Source organism: Corvus kubaryi, unplaced genomic scaffold, assembly GCF_017639235.1.
Source record: "Corvus kubaryi isolate FWS band 111438036 unplaced genomic scaffold, C.kubaryi_AGA036_p1.0 37284, whole genome shotgun sequence".
Lineage (NCBI taxonomy): Eukaryota > Metazoa > Chordata > Aves > Passeriformes > Corvidae > Corvus > Corvus kubaryi.
This window is the reverse complement of record NW_024581088.1, coordinates 10,002,966-10,018,024: the sequence shown is the minus strand read 5'-3', so window position 1 is coordinate 10,018,024 and position 15,059 is coordinate 10,002,966. Positions and strand designations below refer to the sequence as shown.

The 15,059-nt window shown below is 48.5% G+C and overlaps 1 protein-coding gene across 20 annotated transcripts in view; it reads left to right on the top strand.

Annotated features, from left to right (window-relative positions):
- MSI2 (musashi RNA binding protein 2) overlaps positions 1–15,059 on the top strand; it is a 211,725-nt gene that overhangs the window by 166,779 nt on the left and 29,887 nt on the right. For 18 of the 20 annotated variants that reach the window (XM_042026479.1, XM_042026475.1, XM_042026471.1 and 15 more), the window contains one exon: positions 4,525–4,599. In XM_042026479.1, the coding sequence (XP_041882413.1) occupies positions 4,525–4,599 (75 nt within the window). Of the gene's footprint in view, positions 1–4,524; positions 4,600–7,792; positions 9,060–15,059 lie in introns of those variants that run through there. The other 2 variants (XM_042026484.1, XM_042026483.1) reach the window with 1 other exon arrangement.

The following is a 15,059-nucleotide window of genomic DNA, read 5'->3' as shown; positions in this document are numbered from 1 at the left end:
CAAAAAGTGAGTGGAGCTGGATCCACCCCAGTGTCCTGAAGGGAAAGTTCAGCCCCCGGGTGCAGTGTGAGTCCATTCCCACCGGGGCTGTCTCTCTGGAAAAGGATCATCTCAAGCTGTGAGAGTTAAGGAAAGAAGCCCTCAGTGAGTGGAACTGCACAGAGGAAGAGACGGGGCACGTGTTGGACCTGTTGGTCCTGCTGCACTGGGGGGCTGGGTCACCCTGACCAGTGCGGCTCCGGCCGATCCCACACTGCTCTCCCTGCATTTCGGATCGGGGGAACTTGCTGAGCTCTAGTGATTGATGCATGTTGAAGGCCAGATGCTTCATTATCCACTCGAGCTGCTTTTTCATCTTCCAAGTTCCTGCTTGCTACAGTGGCACTGTGTTAAATAATTAAGTGCTGAACAAGGAAATTGCAGCACAGGAGAGCAGAGCTGCTGGATGGCCATCAGAAACCCCCGGTTTCAAAGGCTTCAGGGCCCATCCCTGCAGGAAGAGGGGCATAATTAACCCATCAAATAATCAGACACAGAGTTCCATCACTGCCGAGTGTTCCATGGGGTCTCACGAGGCTGGGTCAGGTCTACCCTGGTCCTTCTGTTCCATGCGCAACTGGGCTGAACCAGAGCAACTGGGGCTGCTCTGGAAGGATTTTTATACCTGTTTCCAGAGGCCCTTGCTCAAGGTCACCTTCTCCAGCTGCTGTTGATGGGCAGAGGAGGGAATCGGAGGAACGAACGCACAAGACAACCCAAAGGAAGGAGCGGGGAGCGACTCCCTCCAAAGCTATTAAGGAAGTTGGTCTTTTTCATTAATCACAGCCTCCCCAAGGAGCCTGCAGCAGCCGGGGTCTAAAGGTGCACAGGCAGCCGCTTCTGTGATGATTTGGTTGATTGGAGCAAAATTAAAGTGTTCTTCTGAAAGGATTTTTTGACTGGGAGAGTCAAGAAAGGCTAAACCTTGTGCCAGGACAGCTGCTGGGCTGTCTGGGGCTCAGGCTGCTGGTGGGACACACTGGTCTCAGGGAGATCTCAGGGAGAGGAGGAGCACTAATGAGCCCCTCTGCATAAAGAGTGGAGCAGATTCAGTTCCATTGATCTCCCTGTCAGCCCAGCCAGCAGGAAGAGCTGCTCCCCAGCCCCATGGATGCTCATGAACAGGTCTCGTGTGCCCCCTTGCACGTGTCTGGCTGAGTGGAGCAGTTTGGTGACCAAGAAACTCACCCTGTGCCTGGAGCCTCACGCTGGCTCCTGGCCTTGGTGCACGGGTCAGGAGCCCGGTCACCCAAGGGCACGTGGGTGTCCCAGCATTGTCCCACAGCTTTTTGCCCTCTGTTCAGGTCTGTGCCTGAAAACTTGAAGAGAGGAAAGAAGAGAGCAACGGAGGAGCAACATTAGGAGAAGATCTCCCCTCCCATCTGAAGCTGCTCTCTGTGTCTGGGACTGCAGCCACAGCGGTGACACCTGGCTCTGGAGGTGACCCTGAGCTGGGCCCCACGGCACTCATTTCTCCTGGTGATGGGCATCTTCCTGGTGTTTAATGTTAAAATTTGGCTCCTTTTAGCTTGCAAACCCGTCCAGAGGTGGGAGCACTCAGTCCCCAAGCTCACACCCGCAGAGTGCGGGAGCGATGTGTGGTGGAACACGGATTTCGGAAGGTCTCTGGCAGGGCTCTGTGTTCCTGCACACGCTCAGCCTAGGTAGGCTGAGCTCATGCATAAAAGAAGCTTGTGCCCTTCAAAGAAAGTCATTCCTTTTTCCACCAGACACTGTTCAATGGAGTAGCAGCTGCAACTCAGAGCAACACTTGGAGACAACAACTTCCATGCATTTTCTGGAGCATTTGAATTAATTTTGCAGAGGTCCCCTGTCTCTGTGCTCAGTGTTCCCACATATTGACCATGAGTTTTGTCTACCCCATCACCAAATTTTAAAATGAAAAGACACTTCCATAGCCTGGACAGGAGCTGGGTGGAAGCAGTGGTGTGAAAGTGGTTTGGTTGCTGGTTTGAGTTCTGCTTCCGTGAACAGGAGAGTCTTGCTCTAAAGGAGGTGATGCAGTCAAAACTTGGATTTTTGGTCTAGCAACAGGGGATAATTCAAGGGATTGATCATTGCTAGTAAACCAACTGCTGGGTGCCCAGTGCAGGATGAGGATGGCACCTAATGGGAGTGTTGGATAGGTCAGCATGGCCATCATTTGGCCTGATGAAGGATCCACGTGGGTGTGGCGTTAAGCACCATTGATATTCAGCCAGGCAACGTCCCCCGAGGATCAGGCTTCAAGTCGTTTGAGCAGAGCTGGGCACTGCAGCAGTAAATGAAGAGGAAAATTGAAGTAATGTTGTATTATAAATTTATGATTTCATCTGCCTGACTTCGAGAGTGCTGGCGGTGCCAGCAGAGCCCCCGGGCAGCTTGGCTGGTGCCGTGGCCATCAGGCACAGCCAGGTTTGGCCAGGGACAGGAGGGCTGCAGCAGGCATGCCCTGGGGCCAGAGGCAGGGCCATTCCAGGGCAGGGCAGCAGAAGAGGTGGCATCCAAACCACTGTGGGCAGCTGCCATCCCCCCACTGTGCCAATCCAGCTGGGGCCACAGGTACCACACCTGCAGAGCTCAGGTGCTGCCCAGCATGTCAGTCCCTGTGCCCTGACAGTTGTGTGCTGACAGATCTGCTTCAGAATTGCCTGAATCAGAATAAACTGAATTCTTCCTCTTGGCAAGGAGAGAGGGGCTGCGGTCGGACGCCGCAGAGCGATTTTTCAGTGGTGTTAATGGCACTATGTACTTAGCAAACAATCCATTTATCAATAGTGTTGTTAAAAAAAAAAGGAAAGGAAAAAAAGGTTTGTAAAGCTTAACTCTGAAAGATCTGATTTAATGACAGAGGTGATTAATTTCTAAGGGAATCCAGCTGTTGAGCTGTGAAAGGAGGGCTAAAGCAGTGTGTACATATCACTGAGCGCCACGTGCTGTCCGGGCGTCATAGGGCTGCCTTTGCCTGGCACTGCTTAATCCCATAATCAGAATTCATCCAAGCATTTTTATCTTCCAGTTTTAGATTATGATTAATAGTACGCTGTACGTATATATAAATCTGATCGGAAATGGAGGGACTTGCTGCAGCAGGAAAAGAGCTGGGTGATGGATGGGTGTATTAAAGGATAAATAAAAGCAGAGATAGGAGCCCCCCAGAAGAGCCATTCGGCTGCTGAGCATGTGCCCGGGCTCCAGCCCAGCTGCTGCCAAGATTCCCACTGACTTCAGACAGCGGGAGAAAACTTTTCCTGATGGTTTCTTGGTCTGGAGAGGCCTGGGGTGACTCTGAGGCTCAGTGGGGACATTCTGCGGTATTTAGTGCACTGGAATTGCACGGGGTGGTGCCTGTTTTTAAGAAAACTGAGCGAGGAAAGGTTGAGAATCAATGTGAGGTTAGAATTTTAGGAAACCCTCTGAGTGTACAGGACACCTCGGGACATTGGCCATGTGGGTCAGAGCAAATAGCCACTGTGGGACCAGAGAGAATGGCTGTGCTCTGTAAGGGTGGGGAGGTTAAAACACGGGGTGTCACAGTGTGCGACCCCGTGGCTGCTGCCAGCCCACGCATGGCCAGGGACCAGTGGGACATCCAGCACATGCAGACAAGAGAGTGAGGCCCCCTGCCCAGCCTGGCTGGTCCTGGCACACAGGCACCGTGTGGCGCAGGCAGACTTCACCCGAGGCTGGTACCAGTGCCCATCAGCACCCTCGCTCCGGGCCCTGCTCCCTCATATTCCAGCTGCTTGTTCCAGCCAGCAGAGTTGCCACTCTGTGCCTTCACTGAGGTGGTTTTATTCACAGAATGCTCTCAAGTGGGTTTTTCTCCTCATAACCCTCCCAAAGCAGCCCGAGGTCGGCTGCGCCACTGCTCTGCCTCAGAAAGGGCCTTCGGAAGCACCTCACACAGCTTCCTTTTACTTTCCTGAAAAATTAAAAGCTCTTTGACTCCCTGGCTCGTCGCTGCTGTTGCCTCCAACTCTTTGATGTGTTAACTGTTGTCCTTCACACTCCCGGGATAAAGAATTACTACTACCTTAATCTCCAACTGTCAATAGCTCTGAAGCAAAGTACATTCATTGTAAGCTCTCCAAATGTCAGAGCAAACCCGTGTTATGTGTTTAGCCTTAGCATTTGGCATTTACTCTTCCAGCTAACAAGTATGCACAGTCCTTGGGCTCCAGACACCAAAGTGCATGTTAATTACCAGAGTGACAGGGCTCCTGCTCGGAGCTGGGCCAGCGCCGGCAGCTCGAGATGTTTCTATCCAGGATAATGATGAAACCTCTCTGCAGTTTGGCATGAGCAGAATAAATCTGATTTTTTAATACCTTCTGTAAAATTAGGTCTCACCCATTCTCCCTGTCACTGTGCATTGTATTAAAAAACAAAAAAAAAAAACCCCTTCAGAAAAACCCTTCATTAATCCTCAAACTTCTCTCTCTTGTTTTTTTTTTTTTTTTTTTTTACATTTCTGTGATCAAGGTTACCCGAATTTTGTTGCAACATATGGCCGAGGATATCCTGGATTTGCCCCAAGTTACAGTTATCAGTTCCCAGGTACGTACATTTCATTTGCAGATTTGCTTTATTTCCCCTCTTTCCTTCTTTTTTTTGGGTTTTTTTTCTTGTTTGTTTGTTTTTTGTTTTTTTCCTTTTTTTAAGTCCATAGCTGCAAGCTGAGACAGGCAAGTCTGCAGGGAGCACCTCACACAACAGCAATTTTTTTTTTTTTTTTTTTTACTATTTTAAAATAGACATTTATAGCGACATACTTTCAATACATTTTTCCTAATGTATAAATTGGTACTGGTTATTTGAAAACAAAACTTCTTAAATTAAAACATAAAAGCAAGAGAGATCACTGAAGAGCTGTTACCCTCCCTTTGATGGGTTTTTCCTTTCATAGATATTGTAGAGCTACACACAGACACGCACACACACACAGGGACCCGCACACACCTTCCCGTGCTGGCCTGTGGTAAGTGAACGTTCACTTTTGGAGTGCGGAGTCCGACCTCGCCGTGTTCCGTGCCGGGCTCGGGGGCTCCTCCCCAGGAGCAGCGAGCAGCCGTGGGGTGATGCTGTGCTTTGGCGTCGGTTCGCTTCCCCCTGCCCTCGGCGGAGCTGCCGCGCTGGGCCGGGACTGGGGCGCTCGGCGGGCTCGGGGGTGAACGGATCGTAGAACCACAGAATAGAATGGTTTGGGCTGGAAGGGGCCTTCAAAGGTCCAACCCCCTGCAGTGAGCAGGGATGCCTTCCACTAGATCAGGTTGCTGAGAGCCCCGTCCAATCTGACCGTGAACATTTCCGGGGATGGGGCATCCAACAAAGCCCATGCAAAGCCTTTGCCCTTTCCAGCGTGTTCCGCAGTGGGACTGGCACCACACAGGACAGGGAGTTTTCTTTCATTCCGGGTTTTTCCCAAGCAGCTGGAACAAGCCAAGCAGCACTGCTGTGTTTGTGGCTGAAGCCCCACCTGGCCACCATGGTTAGGAGACTCCTGAATTCCTGAGCAGCCTTGTCACAAGGGTCACGCACTCCTCAGGGCTCACAGCACAGGGGTGGGAGTTTGGGGTAACGGGGACACCCAGTGAACCCCCCTGCAGTGAGCAGGGAGGGGCAGGAGGAAAACCAGCACCTCACAGGAAGGTTCTCTAGGATGGGTGAGGATGTGAACAGACGCTTAGCTCCACCTGCAGCGCACTGGGGCAAATGTGGAGCCTTGTGTTCAGTCCTAGGTCATTAGGATGACACTCTGCTTTGGGAAAATACGGATTGTTGTCACCTGTAGCATGCACAGTGTCCTTGTGATGGGGTTATTGTGCAGCTGGTTTTTGCAGGATCAATAACACCGAGGGGAACAGCACTGTGAGGGTTTGTGTATTTGAAGTCACAAATGCCAGGGCTCTACCTACCGAAAGCTGAGCCACCTCTTCCCACCAGTGCTACGTCTTCCCACCTGGACCAGGCCAAGTCTGAAACAACTGGGGCGTCAGGCAGACAGCAGAGCTGCCAGGGTGACACGGTGCTGGTGGGGACAAGGCAGCTGCCCCAGGTCCAGGTGACACCACCTCTGGTTCTGCTGGAACCAGTGGGAGAGTGTGGTCTGGCAGGATTGCAGCCAGGAGCTGGAGGTGAGGAGGAGGCTTCAGCAAGTGTTTGTGTGTTGTCTCACATTCTGACTCCTCACGATTCTGTGTGCCAGCTGATTGTATGAAGGCACTGAAGGAGAGACACCTTTGATAGGTTTAATGATGGAAATCAGCAGAGCTTAGATGAGTTTAATTATAAACATGTCGAAAGTGAATGTGTCTGCTTGCTGACAGAAAAGGCACCCTTTGACTCGACCCCTTCTTAGATGTATTTTTATTAAGGGCCTATTTTTATCAAAGCAGGACTTCCAGTTACTCCCTGGTTATTTTCAGTCTCCTGCAGAGCTTGAATATGGAAAAAGAATCCATGTGGAAAGCTGTGGGCCATGGTGGGGCCCAGGGGAGCCAGGAAGCACCAGGAGATGCTCAGGGTCCTGTCTCACCTTGTTGAGTTCCCCTGCCCCAAAGCTCTGCCCCTGCTCTCCTCCTGCTCGGATCAATTATTCCTTAGCAGCAATCAGAACCTTTCCAGAGTTGTTGGGAGTTTCTCAGGTGATTTGGGGCTCTGATCTCCAGAATCACAACCCGGCGGAGCGTGCGGGGTGGGGAGCGTCCTGGCCAGAGGCGTGGTGTGAGGAATGGTCCAGCAGCAGGATGGGGTGCCCCCCTCGCTGGAGCAGGTGTTTGGGGCAGGGAGCCCAGTGCCACAGAGCACAGCTCAGTGCCAGGGAGCCTTTCCAGGAGCAGGGCAGGACTCAAGGACAGGGATGTGCCAGCCCTTCCTTTCGTGCATTTTGGCACTTGCAGAAGTTCAGTGGGGCCTGTGGTAGGGCTTGGAGTGTGAGACAGGCACTTGCAAACTGGTGGAAGGGAATCTGAAATGTGCTTTTTTAGTAAGTTGTCAGGTTTAAAGTCTCAGTGTCGTGATTTGGAGGGAGAAGTACTCGGCTGTTTCTGCAGGAGCATCCCGGGTCTGAGAGCTTCCTCTGCCTCCCTCCCTGAACGCACTGGTGGTGCAGCCTCAGTACAGACACACAGAGGATGTTCAGTCACACTCTGGGCTGCTCTCAGGAGCTCTGGCAGCGTTTGTCACAGCCCAGTCGTGTCCTGCACCTGCCCATGCTCCATCCACCGGCTGGGCGGGGTGGCCGGGCCGGGGTCACCCCACAGGGCTGTCACAGGCACTGTCCCTGTGCAGGTTGTGCTGCCCAGTTACTATTTCAGTAAATTAAAGCCAGAAAAAGGAATTCCCTTCTGACTGAACTGTCTTGACGGTATTTCCTGTTTTCCAAGTGAAACGAGGTACAAATGCCATGAGGCACCTGTTTGCATTCCCATTCCCGTGTCCGTGTCAGAGCTGTGGGCAGGGTCCCCTCACGGGCTGTCCCATGTCCTCTCCCACATCTCCACCATTTCCTATGGCATGGGACAGCCCCTGGCTCCAGGGGCAAGACACGCAACCCTTTGGCGACTGCTCTATCTTCTCCCATCCCGTGATTCCTCCCAGCCCTTCCTCATGCAGTACATTGCCTCTTTTTTTTTATTTTAATTGCAATCACTCCCTTTCTGTGTCTCTTCTTTTTTTATTTTTTTTTTAATTTCTGGGACTTATCTTTTCAGTTTAATCTATTAATTTCTGTTCTTATTTCACTTTGCAGACTATTTGCCGATTTCACAAGACATAATTTTTATCAACTAGTTCTTAAAGATGCATAACAAATTAATCGGGGTTTACTACAGTGCTAATGAGAGAGAGACAGAGAAAGCCTGGGTGGTCCATGTTTAATATCAATGTCCACTGAAAAATTGCTGCTCTTACTGGCTGGTTTGATTGACTGGACTTTTTATTTTATTTTTATTTTTTTAAAGGCTCCATATCTTCACTGCTTTGAGTTTGCTTTTTATTTTTTTTTCTTTTTTTTTTTCCTCTGCTTTGTTATGAGTTTTTAATGCCCACTTGGAATGTAACTCACAAGGATGGGGTCAGGGGCGTTCCGAAGGCATGACTTCTCACAAACTTTTTAGAAATCATTTTATCAACGAAGTAAGAAGGATGATTGGGTTGATTTGGTCTCACAAACAGCCCCAAAGAGAGTGATTGGCACTTTTTAACGTGGTGACGTCCAGCAGTAGCACAAATCCCATCCAGGGTGGAGCGAGACGGGCGTCTCCTGTCCCTGGGCCCTTGGCAGCGCAGGGCTGAGTTACCCCAGCTGTGTGACCCTGTGGTGTCACAGGCCCACATGTGTCCCCTTCCTTCCCTTCCCTCTGGCCTGGGGGCTCTTTGGGAGCTGCCACCATCACACCAGGGCCGTGGCAGGATGCCACCAAGAGAGGGGCTCAGGCAGCTGCTGCCCCCCACAGCAATTCCTGCCCTGCTCCCAGAGCCAGTGGGGCTTGGAGCAGCCTGGGACAGTGGAAGGTGTCCCTGCCCATGGCAGGGGTGGAACTGGATGAGCTTTAAGGTCCCTTCCAACCCAAACCATTCTGGGTTTCTCTGATTCTTTGATCCCAACTCTGACCGGCGATGGTCCTGCACACTGCCTGCAGCTGCTTCTCCTTCCAAACTTTGCTTGCAAATCATGGGCAAATTTCCTAAATTCTGGCCAAGCTTTCCCTGCTTAAGCTGCATCGCGCCTCTTCATCTCCACCCAAATCGCAGGAGAGCTGCAAACCTCCATCCATTGGCTTTAACAAGACTAGATTCTGGACTTTCGGGTAGAAAACACACATTCTGTTTAAATTCTGCCGTTCTTGAAGTGTTTCTACCCACTTGATGATAAGTTTGTGAGAAGTATGTTGCATGCTTACAGTAGAACTGTAATGCATTTTAATGTTTGTTAATCCACTTGTTTAAAATGTCGGTGTCAAAGGCTCTACAATCCACGGCTGTGCTGTTCATTTCATTAAAGATGCTTGATGTAATACTTGGGTAGTTTTCTTTTGACTTCTCTGCAGGCAATAGCTTTTTTTAATCTGTATGGCTTCTTATTATTTTGTTTGGGTTTTTTTGCTATGAATTGCTTTGCTTTTGTGAACTTGTCTTAGTGTGCATGATTTGCAAACATTTCAGCTATTGTGAATTTTCTCATTTTTTGTAAATAGTCCATCTGTGCTTTTCTTTTTTTTTCTTTTTTTTTTCTTTTTTATGACTTTTTTCCTGTAAGTAACTGAGGTAGAAAATAATAATAAATTGTTTACAACGGATTTGCTGTGTTGCTGCTCTCTTAGCTTGCAGTTTTAATATTTTGGTTTGGATGCCCCAAATAACCAGTACCAATGACAGTTGAATAAAAGAATAAAACAACCATCACTCAGAGCGTGTGACCCGCTGTTTGAAGAACCTGCAGAGGAACAGTTACATACGAGGTGTGTTTACAGCAAAAATTACACCCAAAAAAAGACAAAATGCACTCGTAACTGGGGGGAGAGGAAATTGCAGCATCCCCACTGGTCCTCCAGCACTGTGGCAGGATGTTCCTGCACTGTCTTTATCCCAGTTATATTTTCTCCCATCATCACCTGAGTGTTTGGGGGTTGTGGAAGTTCCATAGAAGCCTTCAGGTCAGAAATTTAAATTATTTATTTTAATTAAGGGTTTGTTTGCTTGTATGTTTGTTAAAGCTTATTAAAACCTTTGTATATGGTGAGAGGTGAGAAAAACAAATATTTTCATAAACTTTGCAGTGCTCAGGGAAATATATTTGCTTATTAATACTGGTGCTGCAAAGGCCATGAGCTCAGCCTTGGGTCATGCTCCTGCAGTGCCTGGGGCAGTGGAAATGCAACACAAGATGGTTCAAAGTCTCAGACTGATGGGCTTTGTTTGTTACTATGAGAGCATTTAAACCAACCTTCTGTTGAGCTTAATTCAGTTTCTCTCCTGATGCCAGTCCCACAGTGTTCACTCATCAGTGCTGGGCAGGGAGGTATCCTGTGTAAAGTTACGTGTGGTGCTCACCTAGGAGGTAATAACTAGAAAATAGGTGTTTTCCAGGTTAGGAAAAGGAACTGGTGCCAAAGACAAGGGGAATTACTATGTCATGCTTAAGGCTTCTTTGTCATAGTGTCTTGACAGGAGGAGAGGGAAGGAGATTCCTATGTCTGGGGTTTAGGACACCCCAAAGCAAATTCTGTTGCTCAGGTCCCCCCTTGATTAATAACCTCGAAGGGGGGTGCAGTGGGGATGGGAGGACAAGGGTGTGGTTGCAGCATCCCAAAAAGCCAACCATTCCCTCTGTCCCTTGTGCATTGGTGTGAAACACCCAGCCCTGGGGCGCGTGGTGCTTCATCGACCCCAAGCCACATTTCCCTGTATTTGAGCACCCAACTTCCTACTCTGCTGAGGTAAAGTGATTCTAAAGTGCTGCCTACACATGGCTTCTGTACCCACAGGGAGAGATGAAGTCTGTATTAATAGGGGTCAGCTCTGTAAAACACTCTTCGAGCACTGTTACACAGGTGTAGGGCTTGTAGAACATTTACTAATGGGAGCAAAATTTGTCTGGTCGTGATACTGGAATGATAAAACGTAACACTCAGAAAAGGAGAACCTGGTGGCAGCTGCAAAATAGAAGGAGGAAATGTGAAACCTGTTTTAAATTGTTCAGTTAGTTAAGCCTTGTAACAGCAAGAGATGTGGAACGAAGCTGGAGATGTTTCTGATTCCTTTGTCTAACCCTCTCTTAACTGCTTAAATCTGCTCTGCTCTCCCCTGTGCTGCATGCCTTGTTTTCACCTAAACACATCACTGCATCTGCATGGCATCACTGATTTACAGAGTGCATTTGGAATCTGTTGGAACCACCTGAGTTACCCCTTCCCACCTCTCCGTTTCAGCCTCCATTCCTGAGAACAGGCTATAGACTGGACCTGGTTTAAAATTAAGGTTTTGGGTGTTCTTTTGCTGACGAGGGATCGTTCCCATTACAGGCGCATCCCTGGAGGGAGGAGCAGCTGGAACTGTAGACAGCAAACTGAGAAATTAATATAGCAGAGCCTATAAATCTCCACTCAGAAGGTTCTCCTTCAAGTTCTGCTTAGATGATTGTATTTTGATGCAGGAAAAAATGGTCTCTAGAGCTGTTCTCTGAGTCTGAGCAGAACTGAAGCACCTTTGCCTCTTAGGCACAGTTTTTCTGAGAAAAGCTGCAGTTTTTTGATGTTGCAGAGAATTGTGTAAAAGGCCTTTCTCACCTTCTATTTCCCCCTACCCCTTAAAGTAATCCTGTTACGAGATTTAATGTGAGATTTTCCAGAGAGAAGCTGTTGGTCTGTATTGATGGTCCAGCGCCCAGCACTGTCAATGGCAGCAGAGTGTGGCCGGTGAAAATGGAGCCTGTCCCCCTTTTCCTGCCCCATCCCCTCAGTGTGAGGCTGCTCTGGAGGTTTCCCTGAATACCATGTCTGGCTGAGGCCCAAAACTGCCCAGGTCCTTCATAAGATTTTTCTCCACTTACAACTTGAATAATTGAGAAATAAGAACATCTTGAATGTTGAACACTGATCATCCTGTTCTCGGCTGCTCACTGATCTGTGCCTGCAGTTTGAGGCTTTAAAACTTGAGGTTCATTGCCCTGAAAATGAGTGATCCTGAAGGGGCAGAGAGGAGAGAAAAGGAAGAGACCTCCAAACCTGCTGGTGTCTGTAGAGCTCTTTGTGTTTTGGGGTGATGCTGCAGCTCCAGAGTGATGGTTTCAGCTTTGAACAGGCCACAGCTGCAGTGACCGGGAGGGTTAATGAGAGCAATTACTCACAAAAGTAAAGAGGCGTAACACAAACACCCGTGTGTGGAGGAAAACATGGATAACCCTGCAGAAGGAGGAACACAGTCTGGTAATGCACATCCTGCTGTAAGGAATTCTCCGTGTCTGAGCCAGCCGGAGCATGACAGCTCCCCTGCGTTCCTGCCTTGTGCCTCAGTAGAGACAATTTTTGACTAAAGCTGTTAAAAATTGAAGCTGAGGTTACAAAGAACTTGACAAGATTGGTCTCCTTATAGCACAAAAACATTCAAATGTGAATGTTTTGGTAGTCGGGTTTCCAGCTGGCCATTGAGGAGCTTCTGCATCCTGCCTTGTCCAGGTGCAGTGATCGTAGTTGCTGCAGCAATGCCTTGAAGATTTCTGGGCTCAGCATCCCAATCCTCCCCTCCGACCTCTTTCATAGTATGGGTTATGGAATGCCCAGTGAGGCATGGGGAAAGTCCCTGTCTGCCAGCGATGGCTGTGCTGGTTGAGCTGCACGAGTGGTGAAGAGTTCCCCACCCTCTGATAACCTTGTCCTGTGATTTACTGCCTTCTCTTTTATGAAGTTGCCTCTTTGTGTTGAATTTTTCCAGCTTCAGCCTCCAGACACGAGTTCTTTTTATGCCTTTGTTCATCATTAAGGACCTGTCTTTAAATAATACTTACCCAGATAGTTTAGATCATTCATAAAAATTGAGACAAGCAGCTTAACCAAATAGCTCATTTTCTTTACCATCAGAGCAGCAGAAATGAGGCTTGAAGCAAATCAGTGCCACGTTGCTGAACTCCAAATAGGTGCCTTAATGTGGTTCCATCTAACCTGCCCTTGTTCATCCAGCAGCAGGGGACTGAAATGCAGAAATTCAGAGCTGTTGTGCTGCGAGGCAGCGTGGGGCCAGTGAGCACCTGGATATTCCTGCCCCTGCAGCCATCATTTCCTTTATACTTAACTTGTTGATTAAAAATCTGTGGTAAATGTTTGGCTTTGGCCTTTAAAATAAGTTGTAGCAAGTCCAAAGGAGGCCACCAAGATGATGAGAGGGATGGAGCACCTCTCCTACAAGGAAGGGCTGAGAGAATTGGAATTGTTCATCCTGGAGAAGAGAAGACTTCAGGGGAGCCTACAGGAAAGATGGAGGGAGACTGTTTACAAGAGCCTGGAGAGACAGGACAAGGAGGAATGGCTTCAAAGTGCCTCAGGACAGGGTTAGATGGGATACTGGGAAGAAATTCTTACCTGTGAGGGTGGCAAGGACCTCGCAAAGGTTGCCCAGAGAAGCTGTGGCTGCCCCATCCCTGGAAGCGTCCAAGGCTGGGTTGGTGTAGTGGAGCAACCTGGGATAGTGGAAGGTGTCCCTGCCCATGGCAGGGGGTGGAATGAGATGGTTTTTAAGGTCCCTTTAACCCAAACCATTCTGTGACTCTCGTTCTATGAAATTCTTTTATGGAAGCAATCAATTCGTGTTAAACAGAACCATTTGCTTTTAGGAAATGGTGTGGTTGAGATTCTCTTTCATCCATTCACTTGATTCTCTCATAATTCTCTGGGTTTCACCAGTTGCTAATTAGGGACATTACCAGTTACATACTGGGCCTGAGTGTTGGATGGTGGGGGTTTCCATAGGGCACATTTGAGAAGTGGAGCCCTGAAGCTGCTGTAGGGTAGGAGCAGGTTTTAAGTAGAGTAAATAACCTAAATCAGCTGCCAGCTTTTGCTTCTTGGCTTGTGGTTTTTTGAATAAATAGGTTTTTTTGGAACAAACTGTTTGCCTTTGAGAAGTTTCTCAGTTTTCAGTATAGTGAAATAACTGCAAAAGGGTTATTGCACTTGAAATGCCCCAGAATGATAATTTGGAGACAGACAAGGCTTTGTCTCGCTGATGCATAAAGTAATTACTGGGCAGAAATGCACCATTCTCATCCTAAAACCCACGGCCTGAGAGTCCCAACAGCTGAAAAATGGGTCATTTACTGTATATAAAGTGGAAGTGCCAAATTTTAAATTAACTATATTTGGGATTTATTGTTCTGTTGGAATTCCACAATGGGAATATTTGCTCATCATAACATCCATCTGCAAACAGACATTGGGGGGCATGGGACAGACCTTGCACGTGTGGCTGGACCCTGGATGGTGCAGGGGCTGTGGGATGAGGGTCCGTGATGCATGGTGGGTTCTGGCTGAAATTCCCTAATTTGCTGAAATAGATTTTAACAAGGTTGATGTAACACAGTGGAAAAAGACAAAGGGAAGCACTTAAGGGGCTGTTGCAACAGAGGACTCGGAGCAGGCTTGTAGATGCTGAAAGTGTTAACAGAATTGATCAAAACCGTAGGAAAGTACTGCCCTGTTTCCCTGGAGATCTGCCCTGCTGTGCTGGGTCCTGTTCATCAGCTGTGGTGTGGATGGCACTATCCCACCTCCTCACAGACAAACCAGGGTCACTGGTGGGAAACACAGGACATTCCAAGCAGGGCTTGTTGCTGCCCCACATTCCTGTGGACTTTGAGAAAGCTTTCATAGAGTCTGCAATCAAATCCCGAGGAGTTAATTGCTACTAAACCGTGGTAATGAGTTGTGAATGATTTGGTAGAATCCCGATCTTTGATGAGTTCTAGGGAACATTTGATTTCTGTGGGTGTTATGTTCTTCTCTAAATATTCAGCACTGAGTTGTTCTTTTAAAGCTTGGAGTAGTAGCAGGTTTTGTTCTTTCTTATTTGTGTTTCCTTATAGAAAGGGTGGGGGAGTGTGAGACAGAGAGCCTGGAAGATGAAGGTTTTAAACATAAAGGGATTGTTTTGGGATGGAGCTTTCCCTTGTGTGTGCTCACCATTAAAGACGACATTTTTGCCCGGTAAATTGGACCCACGCCTGCCTGCCTTCAAAAAAACCTACCAGGCTCTTCTGCTTCATGGTTTTGAGTCTCTGATACTTTTGAAATGAAGCCTAAAGATCCTCCAAAGAGGATAACACTGCCTAATGGAAAGAATAATGCAAGCGAGAACCCATCTGAAATGACAGCTGTGAGCCTGGCGCAGCTTTTCGGGCTGATCAAAGCTGCTGGGAACGCCGCTTGAAAAGGGGGGATCAGCTCCTGGGAACGCCACTTGAAAAGGGGGGATCAGCTCCTGGGAACGCCGCTGGAAAAGGGGGGATCAGCTCTGGGAACGCCGCT